The sequence below is a fragment of the Schistocerca nitens genome, chromosome 2 (assembly GCF_023898315.1).
Source record: "Schistocerca nitens isolate TAMUIC-IGC-003100 chromosome 2, iqSchNite1.1, whole genome shotgun sequence".
Taxonomy (NCBI): Eukaryota; Metazoa; Arthropoda; class Insecta; order Orthoptera; family Acrididae; genus Schistocerca; species Schistocerca nitens.
Window position 1 is genome coordinate 368,348,497 of NC_064615.1, and position 20,308 is coordinate 368,368,804.

The 20,308-nt window shown below is 41.3% G+C and overlaps 2 protein-coding genes across 5 annotated transcripts in view; one reads left to right on the forward strand and one right to left on the reverse strand.

The window, feature by feature from the left end:
- LOC126236187 (uncharacterized) overlaps positions 1 to 16,296 on the reverse strand; it is a 58,701-nt gene extending 42,405 nt beyond the window's left edge. For 2 of the 4 annotated variants that reach the window (XM_049945289.1, XM_049945287.1), the window contains exons 1-2: positions 16,138 to 16,296; positions 9,222 to 9,325 (exon numbers count right to left, since the gene is read on the reverse strand). The gene's annotated coding sequence lies outside the window, so the exon portion shown is untranslated. Of the gene's footprint in view, positions 1 to 9,221; positions 9,326 to 16,135 lie in introns of all 4 variants that reach the window. The other 2 variants (XM_049945288.1, XM_049945290.1) reach the window with 2 other exon arrangements.
- Positions 16,297 to 16,741: 445 nt separating this feature from the next.
- Positions 16,742 to 18,355, forward strand: LOC126235026 (pyruvate kinase-like). The gene has a single exon (XM_049943762.1). It carries the CDS (start codon positions 16,742 to 16,744, stop codon positions 18,353 to 18,355), a length of 1,614 nt encoding a protein of 537 aa, XP_049799719.1.
- The last annotated feature ends 1,953 nt before the right edge of the window (positions 18,356 to 20,308 follow it).

Consider the following 20,308-nt stretch of genomic DNA (forward strand, 5'->3'; position numbering starts at 1 on the left):
GCTACAACCGTCAGGAGGCAGATCCTGTTCCATCAAGTCATCGCCAGCTGTGGCCACATTCCTGGGTTGCGCAGGAGGGGCAGCATTGTCCGCTGGCGACAGGCCTGCTGAGCGCCTGGCAGCAGAGCGTCCCGGTGAAACTGAGGACGGCCGGGAGCAGCGCCTGTCGGATGGAGCATCAGCCGAAATGCGCCAGAGTGGAGAGGGGGATAAAGACTTCTTCTTTGAGGCCTTCTTGGAAGACCGATGAGTCACAGGGATGGTAGGCCGTGGGGGCTGGACCCGAAGAAAGTCCTCACGCTCAAGGTCCTTTTTTGAATGCCGGACCTCAGAAGCCGGCGTCCATAACGTTTCCCCGACGGACGCCTGAGAAGAGGATCGCTTTTCAGGCGGCGGAGGAGGAGGAGGAGGAAGGGTGGCCCCTGGGGCAGAGCGCGCATGGGGCTGCGAGGGAGGAGGATTTGGAAGGGAGGGATTTGGGAGGCGGAGGCATAGACCCCGAATGGGGTGAGGAGGTGGAGGGGGGACAGGATAGGGGTGAAGATACTGCAGAAGGAGTGGACACGACTGAAGCAAATGACGTTGTCAACATCACGGGATGGAGGCGGTCATATTTCTTCCTGGCCTCAGAATAAGACAGACGGTCCAAGGTTTTCAATTCTTGTATCTTCTTCTCCTTCTGATAGGTGGGGCAGTCGAAAGATCTAGGCGAGTGGAGGCCAGGACAATTGATGCACCGAGGTGGTGGGGTGCATGTATGTCCCTCACGAAGAGGACGTCCACAATCGCTACAAAGGGGCTCAGCTTCACACCGTGACAATATGTGCCCGAAGCGCAAACATCGAAAGCATCGCTTAGAAGGTGGGACGTAAGGTCACACGTCGCACCGGTAGCACATCACCTTTACCTTCTCCGGGAGAACATCCCCCTCGAAGGCAAGGATAAAGGCCCCAGTGTCGATGCGACGATCTTTGGGGCCACGCTGGACTCACCGGACGAAATGCACGCCGCGGCGCTCCAGGTTGGCCCTGAGCTCCTCATCAGATTGCAGCAGGAGGTCCCAATGGAAAATAATCCCCTGCGTCCTATTGAGCACCAGATGTGGGACAATGGACACTGGGATGTCCCTGAGTCGGTCGCATGCCTGGAGCGCCGCCGACTGTGTAACGGAGGTGGTCTTTATGAGAATGGACCCCGAACGCATTTTTCTAAGAGCCTCGATTTCTCCGAAGATATCCTCGATATGCTGTACAAAGAACATGGGCTTTGAGGTGGTGAACGTCCCCCCGTCGGTCTGAGAACAGACTAAATAGTGGAGGAAGTATTTTGCCCCAGGGGAAGTATTTTGCCCCAAGCCGGCGGGCCTGTCCTTCCTCCCAGGGAGTGGCCAAGTGGGAAAAGGCAGAAGTACCACAACCAGAGACAGAGACAGAGACAGAGACAGAACCTTTCCTCTTAGATGACGCGGCCGCAGAGCGGCATCTACTCCTTGGCTTACGTGGGGAGGGTGCAGCTCAGGTATCGGCAGTACGATCCCTGTGTTGTCAGGGGGCTACAACCTAGAAGGTACATGATGACCCCACCACATTGGGCTGGCTACCGTGCTGGATTTTGGGTGCCATGGAAAGTCCATCATGATCAAAGGTGTAGATGGGGACGCACTACTGGCGTAACCTGTGCAACCCATCAGGTGTTTAGGCTCAAATTGATGAACAGTGGGTGCCGTTACGATGATGAGTGTCAAGGTCTTCATGCACTGAGGACCAGTGATACACCACGTAAGGTGTCCTTTCCTAAAAGGCTCGTACTTCTGTAGAATTTTGAAAAAAAGGAGGTCAAACCCCAATGGGGACCATCACATTGAAGGCTGAAACGATTGAAACTCCTTTTAGTCGCCTCTTACGACAGGCAGGAATACCCCGGACCCGCAGGGGGGCATAAGAGGGATGGGCGTGCAGACGTATAAACAAAGCACCCATAGTCAAGTTTCGAACGGAGGAGGGTGGATCGATCAGCACTCCGGAAAGTACCATTGAGGGCATGTAGGAGATTGAGGGACTGCGTACAGCACGCTGTCAGGTAAGACACATGGGAGGACCAAGAGAGTTTCCTATCTAGCATGAGCCCCAGATATTTTGTAGTTTCAATTAACAGAAGGGCAACAGGCCCAAGATGCAGAGATGGTGGCAGAAACCATTTGCGCTGCCAGAAATTCAGACAGACGCTTTTGTCAGGGGAAAAGCGAAAGCCATTGTCGAGGACAAGGCTCAGAACAGAATCCTGAGGCACGCCATTTTCCTGGGTAAAGGTGTCCGACAAGACAGAACCCACATGCACCTTGAAAACTTGCTCTTGTAAAAAGCCTGAAGAAAACAGGGCAGGCGCCCACGGTAGCCCCACGTGTAAAAAGTATGGAGGATACCAGTTCTCCACCAGGTGTTGTAGGCCTTCTACAAATCGAAAAACACGGCCACAGTCTGGGATTTCAGCAGAAAACCATTCATGACATGGGTGGACAAAGTAACAAGATGGATAACTGCAGAACACCGCACTCGAAATCCACACTGTGAATTTGTCAATAAATTGTGAGACTCTAGCCATCACACCAGCTGGGCATGAATCATATGTTCCATCACCTTGCAAACCCAGCTGGTGAGAGAGATGGGGTGGTAACTAGAAAGAAGGTTTTTGTCCTTACCGGGCTTAGGTATTGGTATGACGGTGGCTTCAAGCCAGCATCCAGCAAATGTGCCCTCTGCCCAGATGTGGTTGTACGTGATAAGCAGAAAGTGCTTGACCGCAAGGGAAAGGTGCTGCAACATCTGAATGTGGATGGCGTCAGGATGAACTGAGAGCATGATCTAGCTCCCTCATAGTAAAGACAGCATTGTAGCACTACTACAGGGGACAGAAGCAAGAGGATCCTACTCCATGGCGTCCACAGAAGCATCAGCTTTCTTGTGCGGTTGGTCTGTGGAGTCCAATGCTGAAAAGCAGTTGTTGGTGCACACCAACAACACAGATACTGGCCGGGCTAAGGCATCACGTGCCAACACCATCAAAGAGGATCTTTCAGGTGGTGAAGGGGAAGACTGTTTGCCTTTGGAGGACTACTTCGAGCCTTAGATTAAGACTCGGGTGTTGTTTGGCTGGAGGGATGAAGGAAGTTTTCACAGGAGTACTCCTGTCCTTTCCGGTCTACTGGCTGTGTAGCTGGTGGTTTCACCCCTTGAGGCAAGAGTTTGACGGCTTGTTGCACAGCTGGGCAGGGGGATGGCAATGCTACCTTGACAATGGGCAATTTCATGACCTCAGAGCTGAATTGGAGGTCGCATGTCTGCGTGGCCATGTCCTTCATGGAATGAGGGGTAACAAGTACAGAACTATAGGTACCAGATGGGAGAACACAGGGTTTGCGACTAGCCAGTAACTTGCGAGCAATGGGATAAGACACCTTTTCCTTTACCCGGATCTCTTGAACAGCCCACTAATCAAGATATGCTGGACACTCCTGAGAGCCGGAGGCATGGCTGCCATTGCAGTTGATACAGCAGGGAGGAGGAGGTGGACAATTTCCCTCCTGCGCATCCCTACCACAGGTGACATGTGGCTGGGTGTCAACAAGACATTCTAGCGTGGCTAAAACGATGACACTGGTAGCAGCTAGAGATGGGTTGTTCACGAACTAATGGGTCCAAAGGGACAGTTCACCAAGATGAACGGAAAGAGCGAGTAACTAATTCTAAGGAACAGTCTTTCGTAGTTCACTTCAGTCACAACTTTCTACTTATTTTAGTTCCAGGGAACAGGATACAGTCGGTCTCGTTCCAGACTCAGTCCCATTCCCGTCTGTCTCAGTATCGGTCGCGGCTTTTTACTTTTAGTTCCTGGGGATGGGAAACGGTCAGTCTCGTTCCCGTAGTGGCACTTCAGCCAGTCTTGTTCCAGCCTCGGTCCCATTCCCATCTGTCTCAGTCTCACTCGGCTGGACTCTTCCTTCTTCGCGTGGCCACTCATCCCAGTTCCACTGCCGACTGCTCATAGTTAGTTCAGTATAGAGTTGTTGTTCATTTCGTTCACTTTGCACGCCCGTTATGGATCTATTTCAAACCTTTTTTGAACTCTGAACTTCTGGTTCTTTTCGTATTCTATTCAGCATCCACAAATAGTAATTAAAATGTATTTTATAATTACGTAAATTACATAAAAATTACGTGGTATGCAATACGTAAATCTTTTCAGGTAACAAAACTGCATATCAGCTTACTTCACTATTTCAATAAACGGTAAAAGAAATATTTGTAGAAAGGCAAGATTTTTTTGTTATTACACATGCAAAAGAAGTCGGCATGGCACACACGAGTGGCCATTTTCAGTCTTTTTTTTTTATCCAAGGTAAAAGAGCATGTTCATTGTCATGGAAGGCAGACTGACTTACAACTAAATGAAGCCCGCGCTCCATAATCTAGTGTCTGGTGTCACATTCTGTAAAGAGAATATGATAACTTCTACAATATTACTTTAGTGGTACAGGATGGCACACGAAAGATCAGCCCCGAGTACTAGACAGCTCACTGTCACCCACCAATCATAATCTATTGTTTTGAAGTTGTTGTTTACATTAGCTTATTTGTTATTTCTTAACTGCCTAATTCTCACATGCTTATCTATTCTACTCATAGCGGTCATCAAATTGTGCATAATTGGTAAGTAGTCTGTACTCGGGACCAACTTTTCATGCACCACCCCATATTATTTCACTGCGATTAGCCACATAACGCTACAGTTGGCTAAACGAGATGTTTTGCAGAGTCACGAAAATTGCAAGTGTGTGAGAATTCTGTTATGAATAAAAACTCTGTTCTCCAGAGGCGAGGCAAGTACCCGCTCTTGGCGCCTTCCATCATCAGTCACCTATGCTACTAAAAATGAACAGTGAATGAGTAAAAATTAACGGTTCCCAAAAAAATAGTGATCACCAGTGAACTAGTTCCCAAGGATGAATGAGTTTGCCCATCTCTAGTAGCAGCGCATCAGGTCTCTGTTAAGACTGTTGAGCAGCCTGGTGTAAATTACATCAAGGGAAGAATTCAAAGTTCTGTGGGCTTTGACACGAACAAGGTAGAAGAAGCGAGGCAGCAAGCAGTTGTTGTGCTTGAGAATCAGAAGTGGTCTCCAAAAGCAAAGTGCCAATCCATAAACAAAAACAGGATTTCACAGGGCCAGCAATTGCATCTACACCTTTCCGAACAACAAACACAGTATGTGATACCATGAGGAACCGTGGTGCAGCAGGAAGGGTCTTTGAATCATTAGCCTCGTTGCGTGTACGTGTTGTAGAAGTTGAGTGGGAAGATGATTGACAATCCCCCTTGATTGCCTCCAACAGCACACTCCTTCAAACTGGGGGCCCCCTGCACAAGGGGGTGCACCCACCTTAGGTGATTGTTCACACCTCACCTCAGGTCACACCTCCCGAACACCTGACAGAGGGACCAACTGGCAGTTTGCGAAGGTTACAGCACAGGCAATCACCCCTCCCTGGGCCTGGCCTGTACCAGGGGGTACGTACAAACCCTAACTGTCGACCCGGGGCTGGGAATTACGCGTTACCCAGTCACCTGTTGTGTGTCAAGACACGTGGGCTGGCCTTCAGGAGTGCACAGGGAGGAAGAAGAAGAAAAAAGAGGCTCCTCTAATGCCGAAGCGGAGGAAAGAGGTGAGACTGTTCGCACGTCAGTGACAGAATGCAGAACATACCCCAGACATATTCCCCAGGGGAGGGGAAAAAGAATAGCTAGAGGATAGCCATGCAGCTGGGAAGGGGGAAAATGCTGCAAAGGCTGGGGCTCTGTGGTAGCCAAGCACAAACACGCCAAAGAGGGGTGAGCCCCATGATGGGATAAAAATTTGTGACGGAATGGCACTCGAACCCATATCTCCTGCTTACTGTGAACGGTCATCTTAACCACTTGAGCTATCCACACACACACTTCCTTGTCTGATCAGGCCAGGGAGCTTGCACGGAAAGCCACAGTGGTTAAGGCGACTGCTCACAATAAATGGAAAATCCTGGTTAGAGTCTCAGTCCAGCACAAATTTTCACACTTCAGAATTGAGTAATACAGCAATACCCATTGCAGCTGATGTCATGACATTAGTATTCAGTGAATAATTTGGAATAATATTTCAGACAGCCACTGACCATAAAATCATATGTACATAATTTAGGTAATTTGCAGTCACTGACTCAAGATATGTACACAGTTTTTAAGTGTAATATTTGTCTTATTGTGTTAAATTTTTAACGTAAGAGCATACCTCTTAATGAGTCAATTATGAACACATTTTACATTTTTAAATTCACTGAATCAATAATTATTAGAAATACTGAAAATCAAAATTTTGTTGGCGCTGGAGGCCATTAAATACACATCCTGCAATGGAGACTAGGTGACTGTGGAAGAGTTTAATTGTTTGGTAATATATATAGCTTTTCTTTCAAGGGTGCCAATCCAGTAAGGTATGTAGGAGAGCTTCAGTGGAGTATTTAGGAGAGAGGTACTGGTGGGGTTGAAGCTGTGAAGGCGCGCTATGCCTGCCCGCGAAAGGCAAGGCTCGCGGTTTGCATTCTGGTCTGCACAAAGTTTTAATCTGTCAACAGTTTCAAAACTGTGCACAGCAGAGTGAAAAATTAATTCAGGCTCTATTATATTTGGCTTTAAGAAATCCAAGATGGTGATAGGTGCAGTTTAAAGCTTTAAGTAGATTTATGTCCCACCTATAATTCAACCAGTGATTAATAGCTCTGTAACTGTTCTATTGAACCTTCTTACTTGTTTCTATCATGGAACTTCTGTTATCTTGCAATACATAGCCTACAATTTTTCCAACCCATTACTGCAGTATTTTTTTGGGAAATTTCATAACCCCACTATAACAATGATGTTCATCTTAAAAGTGGCCTCTATTTTTTTTTAGCAAAATCAAACATGGTTAGTTATTTACCACTTCATTTAAACTACTTTATGAAAATTGACACACTTTTGCTTGCGATTTTATCATTTATCTTCACATTCTTACCCAGCTTACAGAGTCAAACAAGACCACTGACATATAGCAGCAATGCCCATCCTGTAACAAGGCATTTCACATTTGATCACAAAACAGAGTGCAGAGCAATTGAACCCTGTTTTGTCCAATTTATGATCTTTTAACATACTTAGAAAGATCTGAAGGCATCATTGGGAAGACACCAAATGTGTTCAAATAACCTAGCATGGCTAGAGATTTTAATGCGGTATCCATTTACTGCATACAAATTTTTGACAGTTACCTAACAGTGCCAAAGAATATTTATGTATATGTCTGTTGCAAGCATGATTTTTAAAGTAAGTAGAAACAGCACATCCAAGTTAGATATGCATATTCACCCAGTTTATCGACCTGAACAGACACACACAACAAGGAATATATCGATTAATCTGCACTCAACGACAGGCTGTTAGAAGATTGTGAACCAGGTCAACTGGACAAGAATGTCGAAGAAACTGGCCATGCTGGTATCAAAGGAATAATCAAGGTGTTGACCTTTATCCATTAAAGGTAACTACAGAAAAATCAAATCTGAATAGTTGGACAGTGATCCATACCCACTGTGCCTGAATAAGAGTTCAGTGTCAAGCACTGTGCCACCGCACTTAGCACACAACACAAAAACTATTTCAATCTAACATAAATGAATGTATGTTATAAAGAACCAGACAGAAATACATGTAGCTGAAAAGTATGTTAGACACACAACCCATGCCATTGTTTCACTTAATACAGAATTCAAATCATGCACAGTCATTCTAAATGTCACAGAAAGGAGCTTCCACTCACCAACCACCGAAACAGACAAGTGGAATGAGACTTAACATACCTTGAGTGAAGCAAAAGTTTTAATCTCTATATCCAGTCTTTTCCAGATGTGTGTTTCGTCAGATAAGGGGATACTCCCATCAAAAATAAATACTGTTTGTATTAATTTTTTTATATATAAACTACACTGATGAGAGAGAACATTATGACCATCTGCTTAATGACATGATGGTTCCCCTTTGGAACAGCATATAGCAGCAATTCTATGTAGTATTTTTTCAACAAGACCTTGGCAGGTTTCTGAAGGTATGTGGCACCACAGCTCATACGGTTCCCATATAGTACAGACCCATTGTTTTTGGGTGTAAGCTAACACCCAACAGCACCCCAAAAATGTTCCAACAGGCTCAGATCATCAAATTTAGTAGCCAAGATATCAACATGATTTAACAGTTACATTCCACAAACAACTTTAGCATGATTCTAGTCTTGTGACAGACAATTACCCTGCCCGAAAAGGCAACAACCACCTGGAAAGACATAAAGAACGAAAGGATGCACGTGGTACGTAAATGTAGCCACAGCTGCCATGGTGCCTTCAATTACTAATACAGACTCCTTGGAAGCCCACTTTTCAGGGATGCTCATGACAGTATCTCATGAATTATTTTGCCTTTTCTGAGATGCTCATTCCCTTGTGCTGATCGACAACACATTACCCTTTGCCAGCCACTTATGTCAGCAGATTTCCCCATTTGGGGGCCATTCAATCCATCAGTATAATAATTCCCAGTATTCTCTCCTCCATTTATATACTTGCTTTATCACGTCAAGTGCCCAAAATGCCACTAGGTGGCAATCATCTGAGAGTGGGCAAGGGGTCATAATGTTTTTTCTCATAATTGTATGATTACCAAGATGAGTGCTTAAGATTAAATAAGTGTTTCAAGCAACATTTAGTGAAAGTTATGTAGTGACCCCTCCCTGTATTTTTCATAGTTTATGTATGATGTATGTACACAATCAACATCAAAATACTCATCAGGTTTCCCACTATCTAATGTCTGAATTCAAAGTGCAGCTTTAGACTTTATAATAAAAAGTGCATTAAATATGGGGCGAATGTAAACATTATGCTACACTGCAGACCAATTTGTCACAAAAACCTTTATTTGGCATTTACACTCACTGGTATCAAATAATCATTCTCTAATCTAACATAGACCTTGGGCTACACTGCATGTAAGTCTGTCACCACAACCCAGATTTCATGGGGAAGGGGTCCGGCATCAGTCTAGTCAACAATTTTTTCCCCTTATAATGCAAATCAACAATAGAAAAAGACGTGCTTCACTTACCTGGAGATTTTGACGTACTGAAGACAGTGGGACAATACAGCAAATATCTAGTTTTCCTCTAAATTGAAATTTGATGAACTCAGGTGGGAATCCAGGCCAACCAACTGAAAAGAAAAACCACTTACACCAGCAACTGAACACTAGTTGCTTAAAATATATTACTCTGCCTAGGAAATTACAGACAGAGGATGAGCTGAGAATTTAGTGAGCATTTATAGTTTCTAATTACAAACCAAGTATATACCTTGTACATGCCGTTGTTTTAGGGGGCAAATCCGAAATAATTTTAAGTAATTCCCCTACATTAAAAAAAAATTAAGTACATAAATTTGGAAATACCATAGCAAAATATGTAAGTACAGCACGAATAACATCTATGACACAAGGTATTTGAGTTGACAGTAAATGCAAATATTTTGGCATTACACAAGTATCCAATTCCATCCATCTGCTTTGACCCGTGACACCATCAATATGGCAGAAGTCGCTACTCCCAGTGTATACAAAATGACGACAAAGACGCCATTACATACACAAGTCAACAAACGTGAACAAAAACAGAAATGACACGATTAACATTTTACTCCAAAACTAAAATGAAACTAATGGGACAACTGCGGAGAATTGGGCATTTAGAGTGGGAACAAGCTAAATATACGACAATACAGAAATACTGCACCATCTCAAAACAAATAATATAAAAAAAAATTTAAATTATAGAATCCTGCTACAGCAACAGAACCGCAGGAATCAGACATTTCCCTTGACCTATATTGCTCTACTGCAGATACTGATACCAAAAAACCAACACCTACAACCCCAGAAAGGGGAATCTGACATTTCCCTTGACTTATATGTTCAACGACAGCTATCAATACCACCCCAAAAATTGGAACCAAAACCAACAACTCAAAAACCCAAATACCCCATATTAACTAGATCAATTAAAACACAAGCGACCTACCATAAATATACAACACACAAAACATCACAATTTCTATTGATTAAATCCAAAACAAAAATTACTTACCAATAAAAGCCTCCAGCAACAACACCTAGGTTGGCTACTGCCCCCCCCCCCCACACACACACACACACACACACACACACACACACACACACACACACACGTCCGTGGTCCGAGCCACTGGAACTCTTGTCAATCTCATGTTGTTGCCACAAACGTGACACCTAACATATTCAGCAACAATACCAAAAATCTGCAGAAACTGCACAATAGGTGTCATATCATAGGTATGATCCACTCAAACCTCACTGTCATATCCATTAAGAAAAAAAAAAGAAAGAGAGAGAGAGACTTCTTTCCACACAACAAAGACAAAACTAATCAGACCTGGGAGGGGAGGGGGGGAACAACAACATGAACAAAAAAAATCCTTAACAACTCACTGAAACCACTTCCACAATCCACATTATTGCACCAACTACCTATACTGAAAACCACATTAGCACAATGACAACGAAAACTAAAATGATCCCAATACCACAAACTCAGCACGTCACATTCCCAACCAAAGGGCACCATCAAATATAACAACACCACAACTACAAACAAAACCAATGCAAAATCTCCATGACGTGGTGACATCATACATCACAATACTATTAAGTCATGTGTCAAAGCAGGCAGGTGGAATCAGACGCTTCTGTTGACACCAGAAGTCTGTAGCCAAAGTAGAGCATACTAAGTTTTTGGGTGTACATATAGATGAGAATCTTAATTGGAAAATTCATATTTTGGACCTCCTAAAGCGACTAGGTTCAGCAACTTTCGCAGTCAGAACAATTGCTAATTTTGAGGATATAGAAATTAGCAAGGTAACATACTTTCCCTCTCTCATGTCATACGGAATAATATTTTGGGGTAACTCAACACTTGGCAAAAAGTATTCACTGCTCAAAAGAAAGTGGTTAGAATAATGTGCAGGACTAATAGTTGCACATCTTGCAGGCATATGTTTAAAAGTTTAGGAATTCTTACAACAGCCTCACAGTACATTTACTTAATAATAAAGTTTGTTCTCAACAACTTGGACCAGTTTAAAATCAACAGTGATATTCATGATTATAATATCACAAGAAACACAGACTTCCACCATCCTATACTTAACCATATTTGGCACAGAAAGAGGTAAAATATGCTCCGGTAAAACTTTTTGATAAATTACCATATGAAATAAAATGTTTTACATACAGCAGTAATAGTCTCAAAAATAAATTGAAACCATATGTCCTTGACAACTCCTATACCACAGATGACTTCTTGAATAGGAATAAATAAATCTATAGGTATAATATATGCACTTTGTGCCACTTAAGGGAATGGGGTACGTAATAAAAATTAAGCTTTTTTTAAAAAAAAAAAAAAAAACTTGATTCATGTGGGCATTTCTTATGCACTTGATATGTGATACGTTCCACATTGTAGTGGTTACCATGAAACAGATCAATGGAACACATAACTACTTAATACCTAACCAACCAATCTTACTGGAAAGCATTAAAAACCACCTGTTCTTGCAATCCTGTGCAGTGACAGGCATACATTCTTTCTATCATCCAATGAACTGGTGAAATGAACAAACTTATACCCCCCTCCCCCCATCCTTCATTGTACAGTCCAGTTATATTTACATCACTACTGAGATACTATTTTTCCACTGCAGTATGGTTTTTAATATGTTTAAATGTGTTAACAAAAAAACACACAAATACCAGTGACGGTCCCAATAGTATGGTAATTAAAATATGGAATTGTACGAAAGAGTTGCTACACTAGTTGAGTCACTGGTCAAAGCTGACACTATTTCGTGTCCTTCAATATTTCCAGTTAACTGTAGACATAAAATTGCATGGGGGCCATGTTTGTGCATTTTCTGACCCCACCCACTTTTCATGTTTTTTAGTTCATAATAATATTCCAGCTTAACCTAGACCTCTGGCTCTGTAACAAATAAGCCAACCACCAGTATATAATTTATGTTATGGTTTGTGTGTGTGTGTGTGTGGGGGGGGGGGGGTAGGAGAGGTGTTCACTACCATAATCTACCCCTCAAATATTTAGCTAGGAATCTTGTTTACATGTCTATATAAGCTGACACCGATGACTGTAAGAGTAACAATTATGTTTAATCCTCACAATACTGCAAATTATTGTATTATTATCAGAAGGTCCAATGAAAGAAAATTAAATTTCTGAAGGTGTTTTAGGCGCAATACTACCACTGCATTACACAAAAATTAAGCGAGGAGTTCAAAGGGATGTTGCAACGCCATAAACTGCATTATGAGAGTACAACTGTAGGTTTAGATGAAATGAGTTATCCAAACAATGGTAAGCTGTGTCCTCCAACCAGACCGAACACCATGAAATATTTTTTTCTCAGCTATCCAGCACATTAAATGTGTCTTATCAATTTTGAGAACAGGGATTACTACAGCATGACTTAATTGACCTGTGAAATAATGCAGAGCTTATAATTGCAAAACATTTTTTTCTCTCTTTTTGTTTTTGCAATATTGAGATTTCAAAGGAATATAAACCTCTGTTTATCATATTTAATTTTGTGTCTGTGTCATGGTGTGATGGCCGTTTGCTACAGCGAGGTGCATGTGTACCTCACTTGTTCTACACAAGTACCACGTTACGACTCTAGTATTTCATTCTGGAAGCTTTGAATTTTTAATTCATTTGTTGTAACATAGTTCACACTTGTTTACTTGTTGTTTTCATTTTGAGAGAACTCAATGCAGCAACTCACCTGCTCTTACTATTCATCACATTTACTTGTGAGAGTCATACACTATGTGATCAAAAGTATCCGGACATCCCCAAAAATACACATTCTTCATATCAGGTGCATTGTGCTGCCATCTACTACCAGGTACTCCATATCAGCGACCTCAGTAGTCATTAGACATTGTGAGAAAGCAGAATGGGGCACTCCACGGAACTCACGGACTTCAAACATGGTCAGGTGATTGTGTGCCACTTGTGTGATATGTCTGCACGCTTGATTGGGTGCCACTTGTGTCAAACATCTGTACATGAGATTTCCACACTCCTAAAGGAAATACGGAAGCGTCCGATCCCGCCCGTCTGTTTTGACCTATGACGTCACAAATATGGCAGAAACGACCATAAACCACGATTCCAATATGGCGCATATAAAGTCGTAACGTACACATTATGAGGACGAAAATACATCGAAAAACAAATACACACACGTTCCACAAAAAGCCTAATGACACTAACAGGGCAAATACGGGAAATAGGGGGTTTTTGGGTGGGGACAAACTAAATATGAACAAGTAAGTCACATCATCTTTGTTTTTAGATATATTTTTCCCACATGGAATGTTTCCCTCTATTATAAATATAAACAAATTTAGACACCCACCCCTATACAAAACCACACAAAACGATGAAAAAAACCGACATCACAAAACTCCTCAAATACCACTAAACACAATATCATCTGGAATTGGACACTTCTCATGACCTATATAGCTCAAAAACATTTTCCGATACCAATAGAACATTCAAAGCCACACATTGGGATCGAACATTTCCCTTGACCTGTTATCCTTACGACATCTCCACATACAGCCGTGCCTGGTCCGAGACGCCGGAACTTTAAGCAAGCCTCATTTCTTCACGACATACTTAACACTTCACGACTTCATCAAAAAATCCGAATAGTTGAAGAAATTTTATTAGAGACAACGCACTGTCCCCCATCATAGCCGACAACCGAAAACTGTTGACCCTGTCAGTCATATCCATACCTACCAAAGACATAAAAAAAGCAATTTACCAAAATTCACACACGACGGCACACTCGCAAACTACACCAAAAACATCACCTAACACACCACCAGAGAGCACCACCGATCACATCAAAACGACATCTGCAAACACGCCACTCCCACAATCTAAATTCCGCGCCGTCATGACGTCACACACCACAAGAGTCTTACGTCACGGGTCATAGCTGACGGTTTGGATCGGACGCTTCGGTCGACCCCTCCTAAACATCCCTAGGTCCACTGTTTCAGCCATACATCACGCCGGTAAATATCAAACGACGCCACGCTTGGTGTAAGGAGCATAAACATTGGATGATTGAACAGAGGAAAAACATTGTGTGGAGTGACGAATCACAGTACACAATGTGGCAATCCGGTGGCAGGGTGTGGGTATGGCAAATGCCCGGTGAATGTCATCTGCCAGCTTGTGTAGTGCTAACAGTAATATTCTGAGGCAGTGGTGTTATAATGTGGTCATGTTTTTCACAGAGAGGGCTTGCACCCGTTGTTGTTTTGAATGGCACTATCACAGCACAGGCCTACATTGATGTTTTAAGCACCTTCTTGCTTCCCACTGTTGAAGGGTAACTCGGGGATGGCAACTGCATCTTTCAACACAATTGAGTACCTGTTCATAATCCACGGCCAGTAGTGGATAACATACTTGTAATGGACTGGCTTGCACAGAGTACTTACCTGAATCCTATCGAACACCAATGGGATGTTTTGGAACGTCACCTTTGTGCCGGGCCTCACCGACCAACATTAATACCTCCCCTCAGTGCAGCACTCCGTGCAGAACGGGCTGCCACTCCCGAAGAAACCTTCCACCACCTGACTGAACGTATGCTTGCGATAGTGGAAGCTGTCATCAAGACTAAGGGTGGGCCAATACCATACTGAATTCCAGTATTACTGATGGAGGGCGCCATGAACTTTTAAGTCATTTTCAGCCAGGGGTCCAGATACTTTTGATCACGTAGTGTATATTCTTACCACGACTCATATTCTATAAGCAATGTATAGTACGATAATACCCAAGACTCCAGAAGAAAAAAGACATGTCAATGACTGGACGGAAAGTTCACAACTATGAAGAGGGAGATTTGAACCTCAATCTCCCACTTTACAGTCCAATACCGCTACCACACAACCACGACGCTATGGTTCATGCAATTCGCTCAATATTGCATGTCTTGAATTCAGACCATTAACTATTTCTATTTTGCTTCTTTTTTCACAGTTCAGTACACATTCTCCTTGTTTTCATGTTCAGTTTTTGATGGACTATCCACTGTGCCACTTTAGCACTAAATCTGATGGGGGTGCAATGGGAAGTTTTCCTTGTTAGCCAACACAATATGTATCAACATCCATTGAACCTTCCTCTCACAGTTCATTTAACATATACATTTGTTGAACTAAGTACCAGATAATCACAGCACAATTGCAATACAGGCATTTCACCAACCACTGCTGGATATGTAACAGTTATGAAAGTTAAGAAAAACAAAGATATATTAATATCAACATCAACCACATGAGTGTGGTGTACTCCGTCATTTCTTCACCTTTGGTCATCAAAAGATCTATCAACAATATGGGATTTATCACGGTAATACAACGCCAATCCATACGTACATCCAATCAAATATAGCAATCCTTCCAATATATTACACAGCATACTTTAAGAGGTCCTATCCCTCATCCTCTTAAAGCATGTTGTGTAGCTTAAGAGATATATTTTGGCCTATTTATTGGCATTATATTACATTGAAATTGAATTACATTGAATTGAATTACATTGAAATATCCTATATCAATGATTGATGATTCATGTTGAATGAAAGCGGATAAGTAAAGGTATAGTAAACGATACATCACGTTTTCCTAAAATAAAAACGCCATGGCAATCTATGTAACACACAATATTTGAAAGAAAGAATAGGACATAGGAACAGCTCGAAGAGGGGAAGAAATTCTGTCGTACCTCCTTCACAGGAAATATTCCGCTATTTTCCTGAATAGATTTAGGGAAACTACATTAAATCACATCAGCAGAATTCATAAAAAGGGGCCAACTTACTGTGAAAATTTGATTTGCAAGGAAATGCGCGTGACGACTGTTAATATCTTTGCCTACGAACTCCTCAAAACGTGGTTACAACATAAATAAACTTACACGAGTACACGCCCATGCAATACACAGGCGACTTTCACTTATTTAAGACTTTCATGTGTATTGTGTCAAATATTTCGATTCTTAATATCGACTGTAGTTCGGTATGAAAAATATATGTGATGAATACGCAGTTACTAAATAAATATCCGCAATAACAAAGTACAAGATAACTGAAAACAAAAAGTTTCATACATCTGTGGATCAGTTTATTTTGCAACTGTTACTCTCCTCAGTTTGACGCTCTAGTTCCTGCGAAGGTTGAGTAATCGCTGACATGACACATGAAAGTTCAGCTACGAAAGTTAGTATACAACAACAATGTACGAAAATTCATGTTAAAATGATATAAAAGTGAGGTTTCTTAACATCAAAGAAAAATACTTGTTTCGGCTCTTAATTGTATAACGTTTGCCTGGAATGATGTTCCTGAGGCGAGATTAAATTCAGGTCAGTAACAGTTTGAATTATCGTAAGAGAACTAAATATTTTGAAAAGTGGTGAGACAGCTATGGAGGGTGAACCTACAGCAGGAGGAGATGAGGAGGGTATCCTGCCTATACAAACCAAATCAGCATTTGCAGATTCTATTCTTGACCATCTCACAAATTTAAGTGTACGATCAGATATTGCTACCGAAAAATTAACGGCGATTATATGTACCCTGGGACCCGCATCGGCTCAGCCTGCTGTATTAGATGAAATGTTAGAAGCTGGAATGAATATAGCTCGCATGAATTTCTCACACGGTTCTCACGAGTATCATGCAAATACCGTGAAACTGGTGCGTGAAGCTGTTGCTAGATACAGTAGACGTGTCGGGTTAAGGTGGCCTGTTGCAATAGCATTAGACACGCGTGGACCAGAGATTCGCACTGGTCTCCTCGAAGGTGGAGCTTCAGCAGAACTTGAGTTAATCCAAGGAGAAAAAATAAAACTTACTACCAACGACGCATTTGCTGAAGCAAGCAACATTAATTGTGTATACGTAGATTACAGCAACATTACGAACGTTGTGAAGCCTGGAGATAGAGTTTTTGTTGATGATGGACTCTTATCACTCATTGTGAAGCAAATCGAAGGTAACGAAGTGCATTGTGAAATAGAAAACGGAGGCAAATTAGGAAGTCGTAAAGGCGTGAATCTTCCAGGAGTTCCTGTTGACCTACCTGGAGTGTCTGAGAAAGACACAGCTGACCTTCGTTTCGGTGTGGAGCAAGGAGTTGACATGATATTCGCGTCTTTCATTCGAAATGCGCAGACAGTGCAAGACGTACGTGATGTACTAGGAGAGGATGGTAAAAGTATTTTAATTATTTCAAAGATAGAAAATCAACAGGGTATTGACAATGTAGATGAAATAATCGAAGCTTCTGACGGCATCATGATCGCACGTGGAGATATGGGTATAGAAATACCACCACAGAAAGTGTTTCTAGCTCAGAAAGCCATAATTGCGAAATGTAACCGAATAGGTAAACCAGTTGCATGTGCAACTCAGATGCTGGAATCAATGACAAGTCACCCAAGAGCAACACGTGCTGAATCTTCTGACGTGGCAAATGCAATCTTAGATGGAGCTGACCTAGTGATGCTTTCAGGTGAGAGTGCAAAAGGAAAGTTTCCTATAGTCTGTGTTCGTACAATGGCAGCAATCTGCCGTGAAGCTGAGGCCGCTGTCTGGTCGAAACAGCTGTGCACTGAACTAAGTTTTGATATCGCGCCTCCAACAGACCCAATGCATGCCACAGCTCTAGGTGCTGTAGAAATGGCGCGTCTTTCTAAAGCAGCAATGATTGTGGTGTTGACTGTATCTGGAAGGTCTGCTCATTTGGTGGCCAAATACAGGCCTCGCTGTCCTATAGTTACCATAACACGTTATGCACAAGTTGCCCGTCAAGCTAACTTGTACCGTGGCATAATACCACTCATTTATCAGGCTCAACCGAAAGAAGACTGGATTGAAGATCAAAATGATCGCATAGATTTTGCTATCGACTTTGGAAAGCAACGAGGGTTTGTAGAAGAGGGAAATGCAGTGGTTATTGTTGCAGGCTGGCGTCCAGGATCTGGTTACACTAACACTTTGCGTCTCAAGTACATTCTTTCAGAAGTTGAAGAATAAACAATAAGTGTTGATGGATTTGTTTGTAACTGAATGTCTGATAAAAGAACGTTTGTGTGCTATTGGTGTTTCTTGATGAAGACTAAACTGCAAATTATGGTTTGAATAAATAATTGTTTTTTCATTGCTGTTCAGATTATTGAGTGAGTATAAACATATCAGAAAAATGCAATATTTATCGATAACATGTCATTCTCTCCCTTTTCAGGCCAAGAGGAAATTTTACTTTATCCAGAAACCAGTATTCAAATTATTACATTTTTTTGTTTTCAATGTAGCTTATGTAGTAAACTGTATAATTCTTTATATAACAATAATATATAATGGCTAAAAGAAAATATTTCCTTTCGAATCATATCAATTAAAAACGTCAAACATAGCCAAATATTTTAATTAATTTAATAATCATATTCTTCAGCAATGTTAAAGAAATGTCAGCTATGGTTCAGTGATTTCTTTATTTTGTATATTGCTAATCCAGCTTTTCTTTCTTTGCCCAAATACTGTAGAATATTAGTGACAGTCACTCAACATATGTTTATTTAAAAAGTGAACCACTGAAGTGTTTGTGTCTTTTTGCAAAACATTCTTGCAAATCAAAATAATAAACTGATCAAACGAAAGGGTAGAACAGTACTTTTGAATTGAGCTATATTTCGCATAAACCTTTGTGTCCCATATTATTTTATATGACAAAATTTATGAATGTATTATTTCAGTGCATTTGTTACAATATTTAATAAATGTTCGTAATTGCAGCAACAGGTTGCCAATAAGTATTACAAACCACCTACTTTGTTAACTGACTTCTGGTATGACTGAGTGATACACAACTCAGTTTTAGAGAACTTGAATACTAAGCAGATAATTTACAGAAACATAATAGAACATATTAATTGTATGAAAACATAGTAATAAGGAAACTAGCAAAGTGATTCATCATTAACGATGTGTTTCCAAGTGTCTGGGCGATCTGTTGTTTCCATAACATCATCTGAAAAAGACACTTTGTTTTACTGCCGAGACATTTCGCATAAAATTTAAATGACGACTAACTGAACACCCAGAAACACACCACATTAGATTAGATTAGATTAGTTTTTCGTTCCATAGATCCATGCTGAGGAGATCCTCGTGGATGTGGAACATGTCAACTTTTTTTATTTTTATTTTTTTTAGCTGAAATAACAATACTAATAGTATGAACATATACAATACATCATTTGTTTCTATTAAAAAATTCGACTATGGAGTAGAAGGAGTTGGCCACTAGTAAGTCTTTCAGGCTCCTTTTAAATTGATCTTTATTTGCAACTAAATTTTTTATGTTTGCTGGCAAATTATTGAAGATGAGTGTTCCTGAGTAGTGGACCCCTTTTTGAACTAAAGTAAGTGCATTTAAGTCTTTGTGCAGATCATTTTTGTTTTTTCATTACTAGCAGTTCCTATATGTTTCCAGCATTGTTTTTTTGAGACCTCAGATTAGTAAACACTTGTGATTTTTTAAATTACAATTGGCCCTGAGCTCTGTTATTATAAAGTATATGTTCCATGTATCTTAGCTAATTTGTGAAATTTTTAAATCTTTCTTCGTTACTAATAAACTGAGTTTCAACAATCTGTTGGTATTATTAACACAATTGTAATGAGATTAGATAGAAAAGATGTCAAGGAAATACATAGTAACTAAATGAGGATGATTAGACTAGAATTTTAATGTGAATTATCCCTTAGACAAATGCAATGATTAATCAAATGATTGCTCGAGTTCTCTCTGTGTAGTTGATTAATGTTCTTGTGAGTTTAGTACAATTCTAAGTTAATTGTGTAACCAGTCTATTATAACTGGAACATTTCCTGACTGGCTAAAATATGCAGATGTTAAGCCTCTATTCAAGAAAGGGGATAAACAGATACCATCAAACTACAGACCGATTTCACTTTCGCCAGCAT

Coding starts and splice junctions, on each gene's coding strand:
- LOC126235026 (XM_049943762.1), top strand. CDS start 16,742: ATGGAGGGTGAACCTACAGCAGGAGGAGATGAGGAGGGTATCCTGCCT.